The following is a 24,523-nucleotide window of genomic DNA, read 5'->3' as shown; positions in this document are numbered from 1 at the left end:
TAAGATACCCCCATTCCCTCAGCTGCTCCTCAGAAGACTTGTGCTCTAGACCCTTCACCAGCTTCGTTGCCCTTCTCTGGACCTCCATGTCTTTATTGTGGTGAGGGGCCCAAAACTGAACACAGGACTCGAGGCGCGGCCTCCCCAGTGCCCAGTACAGGGGGACGACCACCACCCGGCTCCTGCTGGCCACACCATTTCTGATACAGGCCAGGATGCCGTTGGCCTTCTTGGCCACCTGGGCACACTGCCAGCTCATACAGAGCCGGCTGTTGACCAACAGCCCCAGGTCCTTTTCCTCCAGGCAGATTTCCAGCCCCTCTTCCCCAAGCCTGTAGCGCTGCACGGGGTTGTTGTGACCCAAGTGCAGGACCCAGCACTCGGCCTCATTGAGTCTCATACAGTTGGTCTCGGCCCAGGAAAGAAATACAAAATATGGCAAGAGGCAAGCACTGACGGATGGTGAAAATTACTCAGTATTTTTTAAAGACTGCCACATAGGAGATACCCGTAGATCCCATTGTCTTCCCATGTTGCTCACTAACGTCAGGGGAATCAGGAGCAGGCTGGATTTTGCAGCCTCTAATGCCATCATGCCTTCAAAAACAGTTCATCGCTTCACATCTGTCTCGTTATGTATTACAGAAGCCTTCAGCAGCCTCACTCCACCAACAGCCTCTTCTTTGGACTTAATCATCACAAATTCTCCAGGGTACGCAGTCTGACACTTGCACTACACAAGTTTCCCAGACTTGAAGGAAATCTTCCTACTCAGACAGGGGAGCAGAAGGTATGGAAAGTGCTCAGCGGTTGCTGCTGAATCTGGAAAATAACTTCATTTCTTTGTTTCAGCTGCTACTGCTTAAAGACGCCTGTGTCTGAGCTGTCCCTGCTCCCCAGCCCCATGTTATGGGAATTAAACTTTCCCCAAAAATGCCTCGGGGAGGGCCAAGCTTGGGCTATGGAGAGAAGGTCCCATGGGTCCACAACCACAACCTCTGCTACAGGGTTCAAACGCTGTGTTTTGGCAGAGCTTTTCCTCTAGTCTTTCAGGATTATATTTTTTTTTTTCTCCTTTGAAGAGCGGGCTGTGCTGTAAAGCGAGGAGTTTGTGCCCAAGTGGCGTGCGGTGCATCTACGCGGTGTTTCGTAGACAGACGGGAAATCTTTCGGCCGCGCTCGCTGCCAGCTGGACATCAGCCAGCCCTGAACTGGAAACCATCTAATGACATGGTCAGAGCTCGCACAACCCTGGAAATGAGGATGCTGACCAGTGCTGCTCACTTTTCTGTAATCCAAGAATGACCAAACTTCTTTTTGCCTTTTTTTTCCCCTTTTTTTCTTTTTTTCCTTTTTTTTTTACCCCCCCCTTTTTTTTTATTTTTTCCTTTTTTTTTTTCCCTCAGGCCACAAAACCATTTTGTGCAGTGCTTTTCCTTTAAAGCCACCTAAGAAGCAACTTAAACTCAGCGCATCCAGCTATGACTCATATTTCCCCCACTCTCCTACTTTGTTTTTCCAGTTCTTGTGTGCTCTCGCCCTGTGGCCCCCAACCATCCACAAACCCCAGGCAGCATAATACCAGTGCAGCAAGGCTTCATGCAAGAGAGGGACAGCAGTAACACAACTTCAAAGCCAGGCGACCAAAACCAGCCATTGCTCCTGTGCTTGACCATCCCCTCACCACAGAGGGAGGGAGATTTTGCCAGCTGGAGGATGGATCAGAGAAAATGGGGCTGAAGAAAGCCCCGCTACAGAGCTGGAGTTTCCATTTCCCACCCGCCTGCACCTCTGCCAATAACCCACATTTCCCTAAAGAAACACCCGGCTGAAGCTGTGCTCAGCTGGCTGAGTCTCCGCTCTTGCCGATTTTACCATGTGAAGGCAGAAAACAGGCTCTTCCATCACCCACTGAAACCAGGAGCAAAAAAATCCTGTTTTTCTGCATAATGACCCAGAAGAAATTTCAAGCAGATTGGCCACATTGACGTGAAATCGCAGGATCCAAATCACCTTTCAGTGTAAATACCAACTGAGATAAAGAGTAAGCGTGTGCTTTAAAAGCTTAAAATCAGTATGCACACACACAAAAATAATCTCACAACTGCAAAGAGTAATGATGGCAGCTATTTTCAAGCATAGGTAGAGTTAATGTTTAATTACTGTGGATGCTGCTTTTGCAGAGCAGAAGTGGTGGATCACGCAGATTCCCCACTGGACTACAAACCCAGTACAAAATTCTCACAACAGAGGTTTTCCAGGAAAACAGCCCAAGTGGTACAAGTGGGGATGCATGTGGTTTTACTTTTTCCTTGCGAGAGCTTATTTGTAAATGACCAACATTAAAGGAATGTCTTATTTGTGCCAAATCCAGGGAGAAAGAACAGTGCTACTGCCACCCTTGGAGGACTGAAAAAGGTCATCTTAAGTTTCCAGAGATAATTGGAAATCTGGCAAGTGAAGCAAAATAAAAAGCGAAAAGCATAAAATTAGACCCAATCAAAATAATTTTGACTTTTGCTGGTGTTATTTAATGGAAGATTTACATGCAGTAAAAGGACTGGATCCAACTGACAATGAAAAAGCTTCTATATCCATCCCATCCCTGGGACCCAATCCTGCACAAGCTAAACTGCGATGAATTTAATTGCCTAGCAATAGTCCCAGCAACGTGCTGCAAGATCAGAAAGACGAAACACAACCATTTTTCTCATGGGTGAATACAGACAAATCACATACCTACATTTTCAAGTTGGCTGTTGATCAAGGTGGCCCAGTTAGAGGTAAATTTGGCCTAATTTCAGATGAATTAATGAACTGGAACTGAGCACCAGAGCTATTAAATGTTTACTCTCACCTCTAAGACGATGAACCGGCAGGAAAAAACCCTCGTGGCAGTGTTTATATCATGAACAGCGTTCGCCCAGCTCAGTCCGCCTCAAACCAGTAGATCAGCTCCCCCACCCTGATGCAACAACTCTTGGTCTATGTCAACCTTGGACTGGTTTCAGATGCGGAGGTGTTTCCCGCCAGTCCCCTCAGTCACGCAGGACTCTGCTCTTCCATTCGTCTCAGGACCTAAATGTCAGTGTCCCGGGACACTACTGAGCTGCCTGTAGGTATACACCGTACCTATATGCCATTTAATGCCATTTAAGACCCTGTCTGCTATTCCACCCGACTTTCAGCTCCCACAGGGTGCCCGACTCCAGCACACCCAGTGTCACCCCTGCCAGCTTCACGTGGCTGTTTCAGATACCCTGGGACATCCCAAATGACACTGAATCCCTAAATTTAGGCAAATGCACGCAATCTTTGCAGGTGCAGTGAATCCCACCAGGCTCTTTATTGCCTTTCAAAAAAACAGTAATTCCTGGGAAACAGCAGATTTGTCTGAAAAAGCAGTACTTCTCACAATCTCTGCAGATCCTGCAACGCACAAGGTGAAGAGATAATGTGTCCTTTCTTGTATTTTGTCAAGATTTTGAAAGACCACCAAGTTTTATACAGTCCACCTAAAGCACAGCCTCAGATGAGAATAAAACCAATTACATGCAAGAAATTGTTTTTGTTCAAGGCCCAATTTATTGCCTTGGGTTATTCTTTCTGTTATAGTCCTCTTCCAAGAAAAGCTAAAGCTATCCAAAAATAAAAAAACAACACATTTCCTTTGCCTGTGATGGAGGAAAGTTATTTTTCTGAGCATTCAGAGTTTATTTTATTTTTAAAGGACTGCTTGATTAAATAGGAACCTATCAATATACTGAGTTTTCTTACTGCATTTTAAAGGGCATTGCACGAAGGCTGGTGTTCCCTTATCGCAGGTTTTATGGAATTGAGAAAAATATTTATGGTGCATCAACAGCATGCTAAGCTAAATAGTTTTTTCCTTCTCACCCTGCCAAGATACTTCTGCAGTGATGTCTTACAAAATGGCTTAACAGGGCTCTGATTCATGCTCGTTGTGGCTCAGCGCTGGGTGGGTGCAGGACACCCAGGGCCAGGCATCCCCACCCGCTGCGGTGGCTTCTGCAACACCGTCCCCATGGCTCCGGCTGCCCCGTTTGGGCAAACCGGTGGTGATTCCTGTTGGCATCAGTGTCCCGGTAAGGCTGAGGTCTGACCCGCAGCTCCCATCCTACTCAGCTGGAGTGGCTAGAGAGGTCTCTCACCCAAAAAACCCATGGGCTTTTAGGGCTGCTGCGGTGAGCTCTGGGTGGGATTGCAAACCTGGTCCCTTGCATTATGTAGAAATGTACAGAAACAGAGAGGACAATCACTCAGGAGGACTGTTCTTGGTCACCTTTCTGCAGTCCATACCTAACAAAAAAGCAATTAAGTGCTTAATATTTCAGGTCATACTGAAATCTCTAATACACATCTCTAATACAACTTTAGCGTGTGCTTGGGAATAACCACACATGGCAGTATGCATAAGCAAATTAATCGCGTACTAAACAGGGTGAAGCTTTAGTAAATGTTTTATTGAACTGTGATTTTCCCTAAATCACTAAGGAAAATTCACTTCAGGAAAATCTCTACACCCATGTAAAAGTGCAGTCATTGTACACTTTGTTAGTGGAGTGGTAGAAGTGTCTTGTAAGAAGTATAAAGCTGTGTTAATAAAATCTGAATGGAACGATCCAAATATCGGGACCTTAATTCACGAAGATGTCAATGCTTTGCTAACTCTCGTTTTGCACAACACATTATTTGAGAATAACCACATGGTTTCTTGAGCATGGTTGTTCGGCCCGGCTAAGCATCCTTTTCCCCCAGGACTCCTCATTTATAGCAGCCATAGGTTGAAGAGTGAGACCTACAGCTATTCACCTTTCCTGCAAGCTTATGAGAAATCTGACAGGACATCCATCAGCTGGCACTGTTCTTCAAAGTGGAAAAAGACAGAGTGTTTTACCTTCCAACTATATAACTTTGCATAATAAAACTGTTTAGACTTGGAGATTTTTCTGATGAATGCCAAATGCTCTACAGCATCAGTCTTCACCAGATCTAAATCATGGAGCTTAAATGAAAGCCTGCTTTCCAATTTATGCACTAACTTTACTTTTTTTCCAGAATCGGAGGAAAAAACTGAATGCACTCTGCCTACAAAATGGCTTTTTAAAACAGTAACGCTGCGGTGACTGGGAACACAACTCTATTCCTGTTGCATCTCACAGATACCACTTTTTTCACCATGAAGACATGGAAATGAAGACATTCCTCCAATTACTTTAATTGTTTTTTGAAGGTGTTTCAAAAAGCTTATCACTTCAGGGTCACCGTGGCTCCTCGCCATGCTGACTTCAGTTACTGAACTGATTTTCAAGAGGCATGAACATAGTCAGAAATCAAAAAATTATAATTAAGAGATTACTAACACATCACTAATGCTACAGATGTATCTTTGAGGCAAGACCACATTGTCTTATCACCAGGGGGCTCTTCAGGGCAGCACAAATCCTTATCCACCGCTCTGCAGATCCCACTCCGTTGGCAGCATGATGCTAAAACCACTGTTATTTTCTGACACCCACTTATAACCTGGATTGCACAGGAGGGGAAAACTGCCTCACAGCTTTACAGTTCCTTCCAGTTGTCTCCCTAATGTCCATCCACTGGCAAACCAATACTGGAAAACCCATCAGCTGGCTGGAGTTGAGAGCTCAGAGACATTTCTGGAAGGTCTTTCTGCCCTGCTGGGACTCCCAGCACACTGAAAGATAACAACAGTTTCAGAAAACAAAATGTATTCCAGTTGCGTTTACTCCCTTGTCCTTTTTCTAGTGGTTTTGAGGTGGGGCTGTCCACCTCTTTTTGGAGTCAGTGGTATTTTTAGGAAAGGAAGCAGGTTCTTGCAGAAGCATGTCCCACACAAAGCATCATCTGCAAAACACAAGCATCGCAGCCGAGTTCCCAACATCCTTAGATAAAACAGGGGAGATTCTTGCCATATTACCATGACAAAAACAACACCTTACATAGTACATTTTGAACATCTCGCATAGCAAGCTTTAATTAGTTAGATCTCAAAGTGAGTTACAAAATAGGTCGGTGACTGTTTGACAGATGGGGAAACCAGGCCAGCGAGGTGCTGCAACTTTTCCAAGGTCATGAAAAAAGCCAGTGGCACAGTCAAAAATGAAACCCAAGTCTCCCCAATCGTTATCTAGTGCTCTTCCACCCAATAAATGCCTCTACCACTAGTCCACTTCATCTCCAAAGCTCATGACTTTACAAAGTCCGACTCCTGAGCGGGTACCAATACAGGGGTACCAAGACTGGGGATATCAGTAGTGGGAGAACAGCAACAGCAAGGACACTGGGCCAAAGAAACTGGTTGGCAAAGTAGAAGGAGAACCTGTGCTTTTGCCATCACCTTCATGTGAGCTCTAATACACATGCATGGCCAGGAAAAGTCTCTATTTAAGTTTTCTACCGAATCCTCCCCATATGAAGTACCACAAAGACAACTCCAGCTCAAGGACAATCCATGCCAGCTGGGACACCAGGTATTTCAGACCAATGACCCATTTCTATTAAAACACTAAGTACGCCCATCTCCCTGCCTTCAATGTTATTCGGAGGATTCTCATTTCCCTGCACGACCCCACTTCTCCTCCCTTTTGCTGCCGCATGTGAGCAGTGCAGAAGAGGTAAAGGCTTCATAAGCATCTCAAAATCGGTTTAATGCTGTCTCATTGACATCAAAGGCCAACTCTCACTATTTTTATTGGGAGCAGAGTTAGGCCACTACAGATAAAGCCTGACCTAGACACTTTTTGACACTTGCCTGCACTTGTCATGACATGAGACCGAGAGTGCCAAGAAATGGAATTTCTATTGCATTTCACAGTTCAGACACAGACATGGCAACTGCAGTAAAATCTACCATAAATGCCTCTAATGCCATCTAATAAAAAGGACTGAGCTGAGGATGGAGAGCTAAACCCAACATGACACTGGGCTACATAAAAAGGATAATTTTGTTCTGGACTCTCAGGAAACAGCACGTATTTTCCTACTTGCATCCTCAGCAGATATCTCATCCAGTGCTGCTTTTGCTACCAAAAGCTTCATATCAGAACACGCTTGGCTATGTTAAAAGGTGACAAGAAGCCCATCAACCTTACAGATACAGTAAGTGATGTTTAAAGATGACTTATCTTGACTGTTTGTTAGACAGAGTTTCATGTCAAGGCTTCAGGCAGATCTAAAAGTTTATTCTGCATCCCTCCGTGACCAAGGACAGCCAAATATAAACCCAAAGGCTGCTTTTCTCCCAGTATGGGAGCTCTGATACATTTGCAGACACACCAACAATAAATTAAGAGAGACTAACATGGACACAGGGCCTGCCTCTTGCCTGAAACATGCTTTTTGGAATAAACTGTATTAGTCTAGATATTAAATTATTTAGATATAAGGTCATCCGATGTTCAAACTCTGCTCTCATTTATTTCAGAAAAAAAATTGACATAATACCTTGCTGAAACTCTGTAATTTGTCCTTATAGACCATGATACACACAAGTATTCAGCAAAAGCCACAGAAGAAACAGATGCCAGCAGATGGTATTATCCTGAACAAAATCAATTAAGGACATTTACAATATGTCAAAAGTGCAGCTACAAAAACAAAGTGTAGACTTGTACATCTGTTTCTTAATGAAGCCATGAGTATTTGACAGTTAGCCAGCAAACCACAAGATAAAGGCTGCAGCAACACCAATAATAGATAAGGAAATACCGTATGTATTCAAAGGAAATACCGTAGGTATTCAGATTCTTCAACAGTCCCCAGAAAATACAAGATGTTGAGCAGAAACTGAGTAACCAGACACTGGAAGTCCATATGTCATGCATAAATGTAGCAAAAATATAAGCATACGAGTTTTCACTGTCACAGATTTTGTAAGGACTGTGATTTGCTCAGAAATTATAGTAATGGGAGTCATATGGCAATGATAAGTTAAGAAATACTATTCTCCACCATGGCACAATCCTCTGGTATGTTTAAAAGGCTGCTGGGAACCCTGTCACCTTGCCTGAAATAAAAAGAAAAGTGCTCACAATTCCCTAAAAGCTGTTTACGACATCTCTGTTGAGGGGTGACATACAATGTCAGAGGCATAATGAGATATGCAGCCAGGTACACCAATAGCATCTTGTAGACTATATAAAACACAAATGGACTGAGGGAATCCCAGATTTGTTTGTACAGAGAACAAAAATCTTACATCCTTGAGCTCCCCATGGAGAAGATGAGAGGTGCAAACATTTCATAGGGGAGAAAAATAATCTGTTCTGTGCCACAGCTTCATTACACCATGCTACTTGAGCACATTCGAAGTATGGGGACAACTTTATGGAAGAAAAGGGTAAGACCAGTGAACACCTGCTGCTGAAGATGGCATTTAGTGTCCACTGCAACGGTCCCTGTAACTTGCTGCTATCGGGGGTTTGCTGATACCTGTGGCTACAAACAGGGACGGGACTGTCCCAGTCAGTCTGCTGCAATATGATGAAAGGTGTGGTATTAAAATAGATGATCATACCACCTCCATGTACAATGCTTGTTATTTAGCTCCTAGGGAACTCATACCAAGTTTCTCCTACATTCGCTGCCAAATGAATAAAATATTCAGAAAGATTTACATTAAGTGTTAATAAGGGCTGAGGGCCAGGCTTCCTTAAGAACTCTGGAAAAAACAGAGCCTTAGCACTAAGTGAAAAACATACTTACACTGTATATCAGAGCAATGCATCATTCATTTTTACCAAGGCCCAGACGACAGTCTCATTAGACCAGAGATGGATAAATGACAAATGATCTGGTGAATAATGTCACTGTGGGCCACGTAGGACTTCATCCAAGCAGTACCACTGAAAACAGGTGACTGGGTAGGGTTCGTAAGGATAAAAAACATAAAGCTTTAAGAATTACATTCCTGGGGAAAAAAAGCACTGCATATTTATATTTAATTTGCTTTGTAAATTGATTTTGTCATGTTACCTTGTCAAACCATTGAACAAACTGAATAATTGCTTAAGCAGCATTGATAGAGATGTGACAGATTATTCAAGCATTGTGATTCTTTGTTCTCATATATCTCATTAAGAAATGATGATTGGTTCCATTTACAGCTCTTAAGTTGAATTCAGTAACCGCTGACACATGAATCCAACCTGGTATCTACCAATTTTTTATCGTTCTCGGTCAGAAATTGTCCCTGGCGTAGTGGCTTTTGCAAAACATTTCAGTGGAGTGGCTGATGATTTTTTTAACGATGCAAGACAGAAGGAAAAAAAACAGCAACTGACTTCCCTGCTGATTTATAGCATCTATGGAATGAAAAGAAATAAAACTTCTTGCACTTTGTATTTCTCCCCTTCCCCCACCCCCTTTTTAGAGGACTATTTTTAACCTGTATCATTTCATTAAATAAATTCACAACACATCCCTGCAAACAACTGGGCTGGCAGAAGATGCGAACCGCCCTGTGGGACGTGCTCAGCCCCTTCCTCTTCTGTCCTGGAATTGCAACCTGTTCCTCCACAGCCTTGTAACTTTATATTGATGTTTGAAACCTGAGCATAAGGAGCATAAAATGCTGCTATTCCACTGAGCTGCTGAGTAGTATAGGCTTTTCTTGACTCCCAGAGGAAAACCTCCAAGCTGTGCACATCAAAGGCAGAATTTTACAGTCACTTTGTGCTGCTACAAATGATTTAAGAGAAAATCAGAAGAGAAACCGGCCTGGTGTGCTTTTGTGTGTTACCCTCTGACTTCAGGAAGATCTGTTCAGAGTGTGAAGCCAACACATGAGGAGACCTCTAGGAATACATCGTACAGGCACCTCCTGAAGCCAAAACTGGGGTCTTTTTAATATTTCTACTGCCAATCTCCCTATCTTCCGTATTTTGCCTTCGTGTTAAAATACCAGAATATCTAAGCCACTGTCACATCCCATGGGGTATTGCTTAAATAACAGCAGAAAAAGGAACTGATTACAGAAACTAACGTACCCACCACCACAAAGACATTAGCAGGGTGGGTTTTTAATCGACACGACTTTGCCATAACCGTACAGCAGCAGAGGGCAACAAGCAGTTGCCATCACCCTGCAGGCAGTGGTGCAGACTGGAGTTAAACGTGGTCAGTGAAGACACTCCAACCACCCCATCTACGCAGGGGAACCCCTCACAGGCTATCCGAGACTGACCTCCTAACATCAAGCTCATCGTTAATTAGTTAATTCACCCTCCACTTTCGCTGTGGTCACGTTTGCACCTAAAAAGCTCTAACAGACTCCGTCTGCTCTGCACCACCTCTTTCATGTCCCCATGTGAAGGGTGCTTTGTCTAAACAAACAAAGCCCTTAACTGACCCGAAGGGAAATGCTTTGCTGTCTTCCAGCTGTGCTTCCCAGCTGTGCATACCGGCAAGATGTGACTACGGCACTGCACCCCACCAAGGGGTTTGTGCGGGATTTAGACAGGAGGTGGAACGCGGTGATTCAGTGTAGCAGAGGTAATGTGTAGATGGAAGAGAAGAGGAGAGGGAAGGACCATCATGCTCTTACTTCTTATTTCGCTGGGTTCACACCCATTAGCTAATTGAATAAGGGGCCACCACGCAGTTCCTGTTTAAATCTTAGGCAAAGTGAGTATTCTCCTTCTGATATTTAACGGGACCTACCAGAAGTGTCTCAGAAATGGCGTCAGAGGGCCGTGGGGGAACTGGGGCATCACAGAGCCAAGATTGCCTCTGAGAGCTTTCCATGGTCTCTGGTCATAAAATGAGCAATGTCAAATAACGCTTATTTCAGCAGCTGTGGAGCACTACCAAAGTCATCCCTGTTACAGATGACAGGTTGGGAAAAAGCCACTATCCCCCTTCCATCCATGAAAGCAACTGGCTGGTGAACAAGAGTAGAAACACGGAGCCCTTGGACGGACCCAAGTCTTATCTCAGTACATGGAAGGACACAACGAGGCATCAGAAAAATGTCTGTCAAGAAGTCACTGCATAGACAAAGGCATTTAAAAATCAGCTAAAGCCAGTTTGCAACCAAGGACAAATACGTCCTCATCACTGGGGATATCCTCATAATGAATTTTGGGTTAGACTCTTTATTAGGGATAATGAAGCTTATATAATGTAAGCAGGCATGACTCTCCTGCCTTCACCTAAATGTAACCCAAATATGAAGAGAAATTCAAACTACGGAATAAATTAACAATGTTCACAATGCTCTTAAACAGTTTTTACCAAATGGCACAGGTCATTCTCTACGCATTTATTAATGAAGCCAAATAACACGCTGTGTGGCTAGAAACTAGCACTATATATCACTATATATCACTATATATCAAATAGTATTTTTAATGTGTGAGTATACATACATTATATATATATATGTATATATACACATAGACACTATACCTACTTACATGTATATAAAGGGTTCCTACACCTTCCCCATAACCACATGGTAATGCAAGACAAAGATGTCCCAGCATCACACCATCTCCAGAGCAAACAGTGGCACTGAAGCTGCCAGTCATTTTAGCGGCCCTTGATTGAAAATGGTTAAGTGTTGCCTGCTGGTACAAGCTATCCTGTCCAAAGAACCCACGTCTATGAATTTTTGCAGCTGTGTATCTCACGAACAAGCAGGGGGACCTAGCTGTCTCTAGAGTCAATTAAGCTAAAAGCACATTTAGACAAGTCTTTCTTGGTATTTTTACCTGTAGCTGAATCCCCTTGCTCTGCTTTGCCCCAGACCTCTCCCTTTTGGCTTTCCCCCAGCACAGCTCCACTCACCTGCAGAACGAGCATGCTCTCAGCCTTTAGTACTCCTTTCGTTCTCTTTCAGCAGTGCCAGAAGGGCATACATTTGCTTTCTGGACACAAATCATCTCAGCTGTCACTCAGGAATCCTAGAAACACTTTATTTTCTTTCCTTTAAAAATACAAGATTCATCCGAGCAACTCATTCAATGGATTTCCCTACAAAGCTCTGTGAGATTTTTTTTCAGGGTCTCTCTCTTAAGAGCATAGGACTTACGTCCGTGACATAAATTACATGACTATGGCCAGGAAAATCAGTCAGTGAAATTACTCCAGATACACCTTAACGTACCCAAGAGCAGAAGCCTCCCTGCAGCCTGCAGTACCTGTATGTCCTGTGCCTATGTGCTTTTGAGAACCCTGTTTTTTTCAGCTGATTTCTTGGTACATTTTCCCCCAACGTCTAAATATATAGCCTCCTGTTTCCTAAAAAGCATAAGCCATAAATCAAAACTGTGACATGAGACATTTCACTTCTAAGTTATTCCTCTTGTTGCCCAATGCCTGGGTCATTCGGCCAACAGGAGTCACACCATTATTCTGCTCCATAAATGTTTTTATCTAAGCGTCTTCTCGTGGTGCATCAAGCAACTTGGCTAACAAGCCACATGTTGTTTGGCTCCCCCTTCTCTCGCTAAAGAAGGGCACACAGGTGCCGAAGTCTTGTGGTAGGGGTTTTTGTGTTGTTTTGTGGTTGAGGTTTTTTTAAGTTTGGGAGCATTTCACGTTGGGAAGGAGAGCTTGTTTGCTTTGCAATATTCAGGTTGCTATGTAATTATGCTAGAGAAGGTGTCTCAAAACACTGTGGCTTGGACTTAGAGAAGGACGTGGTGTTTTTATGATGATCGTCATCAGCCCATGGAGCAGCTCGACAGTGTCAGATTTTCCCCTCAAAAAAACGTTGCGTCTCTTGAACAAATTAATTACACCCCTATGGCAAGAAATCCCATTAATGCAGAGGTGTGAGGCTGACGATGATCCCAGAGCTTTAGATAGTCTTTAAGATATCTCAGGCCCCAGCTACAAAATGTCCCGAAGTAAAAGACAAAGCCTTTGAATTTCTTCAGGTACTCTGCAAGAAAACAGGGTAGGGAGCACGAAACAAGTTTACTATGTTCACAGCATCTTCTGCCATTGACGGCGCACACCAAGCACTCTGCTGTGCCTGAAATTTCCAAAACGCTGAAGGCTTCATGGCTGGGCATATTGTACTGACTGACTTATGCTGAGAGGCAGGAGAAGACAGGAGTGAGCAGTGGGAGGAAATCTCCAAGCCAACTCAATATAACAGGGAAGGATTATTCAGGCGTGCTCCGGCAGTCTCTCTCAACTACGGCTGAATTTGATTAGCAACCTGTGCCTTCCCCAGAGGAGTTTTCCACGTAGCTGCAAATCCTCTAAGTGCTCTTCTCTCCCCACCCAGCTCCCTTCTATGTTGTTTGGGTTTTTCTATGTCATTTTGGTTTTTCCACAGTTTTTCATCCAATAGTTTCTCTCATTTCAGCCCCTGCCCATCACAGGGGGGGACGGCAGGGTCACAGCTAAGGAGTTTGGTTGGAAAGCTGAAGCCTGGTTGAAGCCTGGTCCCTTGAATTATTTAAGCTGGGATGGGAGGATGGGATCCCGCTGGGAGCGATCCCAAATTGCCCCAAGAACCACCTGGTCTGCTCCAGCTTTTTATAGCTCTGGGAAGACCTTGATTCCTCTGAGCATCTGTGAAACAACACAGCAATAAAGCGCCCACGCTGTTACCAACAGCATACAGGCAGCACTTTGCATCTTCAAACCTTAACTAGTAAAAACTAATTATATGTGATGACCCTGGGTGAATCACATATAAATAAATACATTTTGAAGACATTGGTGCTGACACAGTGCCCGCTATTAAAAGCAGCAGGACGGTCCACTGCATAAGGCTGGAGTTAAGATTCAGGCTCAGCTCTGGGTTTACAAGTGACACACTTTCTCATCTTTAACAAACAGAGTTAGCATTTTTTTCTTATTTATTTAGATTAGAAGTTCTTCTGGGTACGAACAGTCTTTTACTCTGGTGTTTGTAATATTCCTAGCTCAACAGTGCCTGATCTCATTTGAGGCCAATAAAAGGCATAGTAATAAAACCGCCAAATATTTTAGCCCCTTCATATTTCACTTGCTAGTGTCCAACCCTCAAATACACACCAGCTTGTTGGACTTTGCAAATCTTAACGTTTAAGCACGAGCAGCTATGCTGTTTTATTTCATACTACCCTCAAAAGCCCAACCATTTCTGCGACCAGTAACAGAGCTGGTGGGAGAAGGGCGGCCACGTTTCTCAACTGCACGTGCCATCAGGTCAGCAGGCAGGTTTTAAACACGCTGCTCAGCTAAAACATGCCAACGTTACAGAACGACTCTGCAGCACTGGGTGGTACTAGTAGTCTTAAGGGAGATACCTGCCACACCTGAGGAACCCTTCCTCTGGAGCTCCTAGGATGTAATTCCCAAATATTGGGTGCTCAGGCTTGAAAGAACGTACCTTCAAATACTCAACCTAGATTAGGGAGAGTATTAAGAGCAGGACAACGAGAAGAATCCACGGCGAGCAGAAAGAGGGCAAAGGCAAAGGGTCGAGGGGAGAGATGCCACAGCGCTGCTGCACCCTCTTGCTGCTGATGGTAAATGCTCGTGTTTATTGGCATCATTAAAAGCACCTCCCCTTCATTTCTCCTGGAAACTGTAAGTAGGCTGAAACTGTTTATTTTATCTCCGGTTGGGAGTATAACAAAATCAAAACAAAAATCAAAATAAATCCTCAAAACATCTAAGCTAGCATGTTTTCTCTCAAGCTTTTTCCCCTTTTGAGTCTTGAAAAAGGTATTTTAAGAACTATCTTCATGGTTATGTACTCGACTTGTCTAAAACTGTTGATGTTTTAATGTGACATATGATATTGCCCAGGAAAAGAGCAAGCAAAATCAGTGATCTATTGTTACGGAGGATCTCCAGCCCTGTGCTCCGCTGTTCTACACACAGATCAGATCCAAAAGAGAGTTTCCCAGTAGCTTTTTCTTAGCACATCCAGTGTTAAAAAAAAAAAAAAAAAAGCTTCTTAACTCAGCCAAAAAATTCTGCTAGAGAGTATTATTTTAATTTAACCTCATACAATCTGTTTGGTGAGTAATACTGGCATAAAACTCAATACACAGCTTTCAACATGAAAACACCAGTGAAAGGCCTTGAAAAGTTTATTAACAATCTGTTATTTATAGTTTTCTTTTTAAAAAATGATTGGCACAACATTCAGAGGAACATTATAGGAACTGCCAAGTCAGATAACAAAAAAACATATCAGTGTTAAGATTTGATAGAAAGGTTTTAAGGAACAGAGAATATTTCTCTTTTCTAGAAATTATAGATTCCTAAGCCATTTGTCATTCAAAAGCAGCCCAATCACACATGCATGTTTGCAAATTATTGTTATTGTTGTTAATTATTATTTACAGAAAAGCACTGAAATGTGAGGTGGTTTGAATTCCAATGAAAACGACAGATCGTTGCCCCAAGGAACTTTTTATCCCTCCTTTCACTCATTACCTGTTTACTAACAGTACCTGTTTAGTTCCAACTTGTTCTCACGCTACCTAAAACGACTAGAAAATTAGGTCCTGTTAAGTAATCATGAAAATAAACTGTGACTCACTGGTTAAGTGAACACCATTACTGGCAATAAATTCAGAATCCTATTATAAATGCTTGTTACTGTCAAGCAAACCAAAACAATACAACTTTATTCAATATTAATTGTATCCTTGGATGCTTGAAAGGATTAAATAACTCCAACCAATATTCTGCACATAGTCAGGAAAATTGTGTGTGAAGGGCAACAAAAATAATTGAGGTCAGTCACCAAAGAAGAGAGAAAAAGAGACAAAAAGGAAGGAAAAAATACATGAAGAGATATTTCAGCTCCTATGTGAAAGCAGATGGAGGGTGAAGGAAGCAGACAGGCTGCTCCAGATGGCGGGAGCGGCGGCGAAGAAGGCTCTCACACCCACTGTGTTGTGGCTGTGATGGGAGGAATAGACTTTTGGTTAAAGGATTACTATAGGACTCCAAAAAGTGGGGTTCAGCTCCATCCACCACCTCCCCACCAGGTCTCCAGACCTTCTGAGTTCTGCTTGTTGTGAGCTTTGGGGCGTCAGCTACCTCTGCGGCTGACAAAAAATACCAATAAGTTTATGCGTGCTTTGTCCTCGGCTCACACAAGAAGCAGTTGTGGACTCGGTATGAGTTATACTGAGGTCCTGAGTAGTAATATTGAGTTTTGGCCTAGGCAAGGATCACATTTCCCTAAGCCCTGTGCAAAAAATAGGGGGGGGGGGGGGGGGGGAAGCCCAAATAGCCTATTCCAACCCTACCCCAACATCTTACTGTCACCTTGCTGGTCAAGCACACTTCTTGGTTGCACAGGCATGCAGGCGAGCAGGTATCCTCCAGCAGCAGGGAGCTCAGACAGTAGAAGGATGTATTTGAAGGAGAATAGCCAGGGAAAAAGAGACAAGGCGGGACAAAAAGAGGTAAGGCATCAAAACCAGGAGAAAATAAGGCTCATGAAGGAAGCAAGAGCACATATGTGAGCTGACAATAGAACAAACTGGGTGTCTCCAAAACGATGTATTTACCTGAAAGCCTTTGATTATTGAAAGCCTTTGGAATCTTATTGTTAGAGGATGAAAGAAAACTGACCTTTATGCTACACTGTTGCCCCAAACAAGCACTGTCCAAAAGACACCCATGATCCATGCTTGGAGAGCTGTCAAAAATTCCTTCTTGCCAATGGCTGCAGATTTTTTTCCCAGATCTCTCCATCAGCCTTTAAATCCATTGGCCATCTTGCTTTTCTGTTTTTCCCATTTCAATTCCAGCTGAATGCTCAAACCTGTTATTTTCTCTAACTGTTCAAGGGAGACCAACAATCTACATTACAAGATACTACAATTCACATTGCAAATAGTAGGGACTCGTTATTTTTAAGCCTCCAAGAACACATTGGATAGTAAACTCCACCACATGATAGCAAACAGGATTACTTAGTTTAAAACAAATGTGTCACCTTAAAGGAGCCCTGACAGTATTTTTGTGCTTGCCCTATATAAAGCGCACAAACTAAAACACGTGAGCTGTTTCACAGCATTAAGTTAAACTTTAATACCTGGACCCCAGCTTTCACTCCTCCTCCCAGAGGAGGTACAATGCACCTCTTAGCACGAATTATCCCTAACCCCATGTGGTTTTGATTGGGAAGCTTCCCAGAGTTACAGATATTAAGGTCAGAAATGACCATGAAACATCCTCCTCTGTAAACATGGACAAGAGGCTCTTTCCTGGTGACGCTTGCATGAAGCCCGAGAGCTTTCAGATGGCAAAAGGATTTCTCCCAGCAAATCATCCCAGAGGAGATGGGAACCACTTGCCTTCATAGTTTGCCCCAGTGGTTCATCAACCTTCCCCCTGAAAACACGTGCCTTAACTTCAGCCCTTTGGGACACTGTATTTTTCTCCCCTGAACATATTTTTTCAGCGTGAAATGTTTCTTTAATGTAATTTTCAAAAAAGGAAAATACCGAACTGAGAAAAAGATGGAACAGTCTAACAGAGCCACTGCTGCCTCACTGGGGTGTCGTAAGAGAGAGGCAGAAATTGCTGGTAATGTCAGCAGAAACATGAAAATCAGACAAACTCTTCAATCTTCAGGGGGTATGGAGCCAGAGGAAGCAGAAATATCAACATGTTTCTTTACGTCTTGAGAATTTGCAAAATCAGAAGGGAAAAACAACTGAGTAACTTGCATGATGCCTCAAGTTAATTGGCTAAACGGTGATGATTTGTTGTGTTGAATCCAACACAAGTGCTTTTGGCACCCAGCTGATGAGAAGGGAAGATCTTTGGCCAGAGACAAACAGATCTTGAGGCTAGTGGTACCTCCCAGCACCTCTTCCCTACACGGCAGCTCAAATGCATGGGACACCTCTGGCAGGACCTGTCCTTCCCACCAGTGACTTCTTGCTGGTGGAAGTCGAGGTTGAGTGCCTGGCCTGAGGCACGTCACCTCCATTAGCCTTGTCCCCCATGAAGGTCTGAGCAACCAAGAACAGATTGTGAGCATGAGGTGGACCAGCTCATAAAAAGCCTGAGTGTCAGCGTGAGATGGCATGCAGGAGAAGATACCATGAAGGACGTAAGAGGACAAAAACACAGGAGGGAGCACGTAGGGGTTTGTGACAACACGTGTGTGTATGTGTGTGTGTGAGAAAGAAAATAGACGTGAGAGCAGGACGTGAAGTGACTTCATTTCGCAGCATGAACCAGCACGTATGGGCGCGTAGAAGCATCGTGAAGAGCGCCAGGAGCCCATCAAATGGCGTAAGAGTATGGAAGAGACATGGGACAGATGAACCAAAAACTACAGTAGAGCCCCTGATAAAAACAGAACCGCCTATAAGTTTTCTCTATCCTGTATTTTAGGAAAGTACTGGACACACCAATGAAGTGTATTTGTCTTCCCAGCCAGCTCTTACGATGTTATGCCTATATCCACACAACTCCCTGCGTTATCGTTACTAAGCTTTAAGGAATCTACCGCATCATTTTTAAGGACAGCACCAATATTTCCATAGTTACAAAGCTTGAGCCTTTCTAAATATTATAACTTCATCATAACTCTAATGTCAGTAAGGCCTAATGACAGATACCTTAGAAATGCAGGGCTGATCCGATTAGGCAGACCAAATGATCGGAGGATTTCCTCTTTGGCTGGTGTATGACATGGTGTATCTTATTACTTCTTCGAATGTCAAAATCTGAGTTTTAAAATGCCTTAGACATAATATCATTTAAGTATGGATAAAAAATGGTATTTCGGTGATCACTCATGTTCTTATCAGAACTCCCGCTATTGTAGAACTTCACATCTCTCAAGGGCTGGGGCAGAAATCCCCCTCTCCAGGCAGGCCGGCGAACTGAGTAGAGCTACGATAGGTGAATTTGTGGAAATTTAAAAAGATAAGCAGTTGGTCAGATCCCCTACTTTCCTCAAGCCTACCTGTCTTGACTTGGAAGGGACTCTAAATTCCATCAACTGAGGATCTGGCCTGCTGCTATGAATGTATTTTATCCTTGATTTACTTTGTGTATTTCTTCCTAGCTACTTTTTCAGGATCTGTAATTTCACCTTCAATGGCTCAGCAGTGAACGGTTTCAAGAAGAGGCGCCCACTGAACGTGCACGTACAGAGCGTGGTTCACTGCCGTGTTACTGCAGTCCAACACGGACCAACACCGCTAAACTCAAGCAGCCCAAGAATGGATCAGAACCATTATATATATTTTATATATAATAATATATAAAATATATTTTATATCTTTCTATTTTATTTATAATAAATTCTATTTTTCTTGATTAATATTACTAAAATATTTTGTTGACACTGTGGTACCCTAGAGGTTGCAGCCGTAAACTAAGATTGCGCACGCTTAGGGACTGCGTAGCTACAGAACAGGGTAAATGCAGGTTTGGGTACCATCTGAGCCAGCCACTGCATTGCTGGTAACTTCTTCAGGAAAACACTATTGCCCAACAGCACAGAGCAGCGCAAACAACACAGACCTCACCTACTAAAGGAAACAATTCTTTGGGTGGAAAAAGCTACTTTCATACATCTGGAGATGACGTCCAATTCAGGATGCCTATTTCAGTATCAGTGTAGCTGGACATGATTTACAGGGGCATGTAAATAATTAATTCCAGCTCTGGAAGAGAGAGCTGGGTACTCATTAGAGATTCCTTGAAGCCCAAATGATACAATGATTAACCGAGTTAGGATCTTTTTAATAATTCCAGCAATTTCAACTCTCCCATGTTAAAGACCTGCTGAAAAGCTTTTATTCAGATGAAAGACTCCTTTCAGAGAACAAATCATTAATAGAGTATACACATAGATTCAACATTCACAAATCAATGCACTTGAAATAAAATATGTTTTTAAAGTTTCTCTTTCACTTTCTTCTCTGATTTGGGGATTTAGTGCTTTTCTTTCTCTAACCAATTTTGCCACAGGCAGTTAAGACTGCTGCATGAAAAAGGGCTGCTTTCTGTTAAAAGTGCTTTTAGCACTTTGGCATCCTGAAACAGAAGGTGAGAGAGAAATGCAAAATACAGCTACTACACTAATCCAGTGCATCTCATCTGACATGCCAAGTTTTTCACTCCAAGCCCATCCACGCTAGAGAAAAATCGACTAGGTGGCGAGATCAACCGATGGATGTCCAACATGGTTCAGCATTAAAGTGCAGGAGGGATCAAAGCAGATTTTATCCCCGCTCCTAAATAAGGCCAGAGGGAAACACTTTGGTCCAAATGCTTTAAAAGTATTTAGACTTTTGCTTAATTCCTTTTGAGGTACTTTCCTATCAATAACTAAGAATACGTCCCATCATTTGGACTCCTGCACCCTGTTTATCTGCTGCTCCAGCCGGTGAGCAGAGCTTCATTGACTTCAGTGGGAATGGAACAAATACTTTAATGATTTGCACAGCGATGGCCTAAATTTTTTAGAAGTTTCACACCCTGGCAAGTCACACCAGAGCTGGTAGGAACTGCAGGTGCTGCGCCGGGGGGCGGCCAAGCACAGAACCCAAACTCGGATTCAAATCTTCTAATTATCAGCCTCCTCTCTGAAACTAAGGAATGCACAACCAGAAGGCAACCGATGTGTAGGCTGTTAAATGCACATACATTCATAATTAATATGGCTATGTCTGGAAAAGAAAACAGCTCTCTTTTCTTTATACAGGCCCAGGTTTGTAATCCAGTTACTGTAATTTTCTAAAACTTTCTAGATTGACTGCTAAGTCAAGGTTAAAAACTCCACAGCTTCCACTCTCATCAGAAAGGACTCGCTAACCAAACTGTGAGGCTAAGGCAATGGTTAACAGTTTGAGACACTAATTTGCCATATTTAATGAATTTAATTTGCAACAGCCATACTAATATGCATACCTATTAACTCTGACCAACTTTACCTTCCTTAGGACCTGCACCTGCTCCCGTGAATTTCAGTGGGATACAGATCAAGGCCACGCCATTAATTCTTTCTGGACCTCTTCAGTGGCACAAATAACCCTCGCAGATGGCTTCGTACACAACAACCAGGAATGTCACAGAGAGCTGTATAATGGAAACCGCAGCAAACTGTCCTGCTGCTCTAAGGAATCTCCTTCTTCACATTAAGACTTTCTTCCCCAACAGCCCTTCGCTCAGGAAGGGAACTGCACGCCTAAGGTGACAAGCAGGGACACGTCTCTCCCGGCATGAAATTCTGACAGCAAAAACTCCATGAAGGTGGCGAGAATACTTCGTAACACTTAGCTCTTACGCTGCACTTTGCTTCTTCAAAGACCTGGACAGACATTAATTTGATTTGCTAAGTCAGTGTTTTTCTGAGGGCTACGCTATCTGCTCATCACAACGGAGTTGCGTGACCCACCTCCATATTAAATGACCGGCCTGATTCTTACTCGCAGTTTGCTTTATAGGAAATCAGTGAGCCCGTGAACCAGAAATACTCTGTTTAAAGAGAGCCCTCCCTTGGAAGCAGAAAGAAACTGAAATATCACAGTCAAAACTTGTTCAACTGTATTTTGGAAGTGGCACGCAGAGTATGAAAAGCACTACTTGGGATTAACGACGCTTCATTTGGAGACATGCTTAAAGTTGCAATTAAAGCAGGGGGGACAGAGCAACGAAGAGCACTCCCAATACAGCCGAACTTTAATTACAACGTACGTACATACAGCAGCCCCTGTGCTGCCTTCCTTCAGCACTCCCGGCTCTTTACCTCTACAATACCCTATAAGTGAAAATTTGTTTTAACAAAAATAAAACTCTCTGCGCAGCCAAAAAAGCATCAGCCCGCACCCCGCTCCCTTGCACCATCTGCGCATGTTTATTCTCAGCCTTCTGAAAAAAAAAACCCAGAAACCTCTAACGTTTTACTAATCTTTATGCCCCGCCACTATAAATAACAGAAATAAACCCCAACAACAGTTAAGCATCGTAGCTAAAACACATCCAATCCACTCCGATTATTTCTGCTCGTCTGTCCACGAATAGACGCAGCCTTCGGCTTTAGGGGAAAGCGTGCAAGTCAGACCGCATTTATTTACAGTTGCACTATCAAGAAAAAGCCTTTCCCCGTCTCCTCATTCTATGAATATTTTAAAACACTCCCCCTCCCTCTTTTTTTTTCTCTTTTTTTTTTTCTCTCTTTTTTTTTTCTCTCTTTTTTTTTTTTTTTTTCGGGGGGGGGGGGGGGGGGGGGGTTGGTGTGTGTGTGTAGAACTACCCCACAGTTCTATTTTCCTCCGTGTTTCCAGATCGCCCCGACTTCTTGCTCCGCTGGATGAGCGGGGCGAGGAGCAGCAACCCACTGGGTTCAACACGCACAAAACCCACCCACCCGCGGAGCGACCCGCGCATCCCCGCGGAGAAGGGACACCCCGTGTCCGTGTCCGTGTGTGTCCCACCACCACCACCACCCCCCCCCCCCACCCCGTCCCCCCGGCCACCTACGTCCCCAGCGTCTCCTTGAACTCGAAGATCTTCTTGATGTCCTCCGCCTGCTTCTTCCACGAACCGCCACCGTCCCCGTTCTCCCGGGCCATGGCCGCGGCCGCGCAGCCCCGCGGATGCCGGGCGGCACCGAGCCGGCGGGCGGCTTTTGCTTTCTCTTCTGCCGCGGCACCAGCGCCTGCTGCTGCCGTTTCTCCTTCTTCTTCTTCCTCCTCCTCCTCCTCCTTCTCCCCTTCTTCCTCCTCCTCCTCCTCCTCCTCACACTTCCTGCCCGCCGCCGCTTTTATTTCCTCCGCTCTCCAGCGGGTTCCGCGAGTGGCACTTTTTTCCTGGGCTATTTCCTCCCAACTTTCTCTGCCCCCCCCCCCCCCTCACCTCCACCCCCAACCACTTTCCCTCCTCTTCCCTCCTCCGCGCCCCCCCCCCCCCCCCCCCGCGGAGTCACTCGTGGGGCTGCCCCGTCCCTCCCTCCTTCCCCCGTTCTTGGGGTCACCCACTCCCCCGAAAAAGTCCCCTTTTTTGTTGTTTTGGGGTGGTTTTGGGGGGTTGGATTGGGGTTTTGGGGTTGGGTGGGGTTTTTTTTTTTTTGGAGGGGGGTCACGGTTTCTTTCTCCTCCTCCCCCCTCCCCCCAGCCCCACCCGTGTGGGGTTCCCGTGGGATGCTCAAGCCTCCCGTGCGCGGTGCGGAGCGGTGCGGAGCGGCCCCGCCAAGTACCGCGGGAGCAGCGGCTGTGCGCGGTTGTTATGGCAATGGGAGGAGGAGGAGGAGGAGGAGGAAGGAGGAGGAGGAGGAGGAGGAGGAGGAGGCAGCCTCGCCGCTGCTCTGCTGCCTGGCGCTGCCCCTCCTGACTGAATGACTGGAGATAATTCGCATTGCACCAAAACCGCGCACGTCAAACGGGAGGGGAGGGAAGGCAGAGAGGGAAGGGAAAAAAAAAAAAAAAAAAAAAAAAAAAAAAAGAAAGCAGAAAAAAATAAAAAAAAAAATTTAAAAAGCCACACCACACCGCCGGGCTGCCTGGCCGGGAGGCGTGCAGGGTTGCGCTGGGATGCGCTGGGGTACGCTGGGATGCGCTGGGATGCGCTGGGATGCACTGGGGCAGTGATGCCCGCCCACCCCGCACACACACACACACACACACAGACTCGTGGGATGCAAAAACTCGCCCCCTTGGCAAGGACCACCCTCACCCAGCACAGCCCTCGGTGCACCCAGCAAAGCAAGGGGCACCCAAACACCAGGGTCACCCCCTTGAGCAGCACCAAGCCCAGAGGCGGGTGGATGGGCACCGCACAGCCTGGGCGAGTGGCCCAAGCCCCGGCATCGTGCCCGTCCCACCGGCACGGCGGTCCGAGCCGGGCACGGTACCGGTCTGGCACACATACGCGTGGCCCTACCGAGATTATTGCTAAAAAGCAGCTTTTTCTCGGCGATGCTGAGACCTCTAGCGTCGTCGCATCGGGCCTCGGCTGAGCTCTGATGCAGCGCAATGGGCAGGATTCATGAGAGACGTCAGAGAAAATTATAGGGTAGACTAGCTGGGGTACGTTTATAGTTAATATCTCTGACATTCAGTTTCAGAATGTGTCAGACACTAAAAAAGTGCAATTCTTTTGGGACACCCAAGTTAGGTGACTAAATCAGAGGCCTTGCTGCCGGCCAGTACAGGCACTCCTGCGCCTCAGGGGCAGCTCCAAATTTGATTATCAAATTGGGTACCTGGAAAGAAATCCTAATACAAGCAGCTCAGTAACATTTACTTAAAAACAGATGTGCTTGTATGCACGTAGCCGTTCAACATGCATTGTGTCCTTTAACAGATTCCTTAAAATCCTACTTTCGAAGCTGATTTTCCAGGTTTTTCATGATTTATGAGCAGCATTTACACGGTATCAGCCTGTGAGGCTTTCCCTGGGTCTGGGCTGAGCTGTGCCTCCCAGCTCAAAGGGGATGTGGCAGAGGTGGAATTCAAAGGTGCATAAAGTTGTAAAACTTGGAAAAACAGGCTGGGGTGTTTGGGCAATGCTACCCTCTGCTGGGCAGAGCCGCTCG

General features: G+C 44.7%; 1 protein-coding gene across 1 annotated transcript in view; it reads right to left on the bottom strand.

Annotated features, from left to right (window-relative positions):
* CAMK1D (calcium/calmodulin dependent protein kinase ID) overlaps window positions 1-22,805 on the bottom strand; it is a 230,183-nt gene extending 207,378 nt beyond the window's left edge. The window contains exon 1 of the mRNA XM_049814469.1: window positions 22,471-22,805. Within this exon, the coding sequence (XP_049670426.1) occupies window positions 22,471-22,562 (92 nt within the window). The 5' untranslated portion in view covers window positions 22,563-22,805. The remainder of the gene's footprint in view (window positions 1-22,470) is intronic.
* Window positions 22,806-24,523: the final 1,718 nt, after the last annotated feature.

Source organism: Accipiter gentilis, chromosome 11 (genome assembly GCF_929443795.1).
Source record: "Accipiter gentilis chromosome 11, bAccGen1.1, whole genome shotgun sequence".
In the NCBI taxonomy this organism is placed as follows: domain Eukaryota; kingdom Metazoa; phylum Chordata; class Aves; order Accipitriformes; family Accipitridae; genus Astur; species Astur gentilis.
Note: the sequence above shows the minus strand (reverse complement) of the source record. Positions and strands in the feature narration are given on the sequence as shown.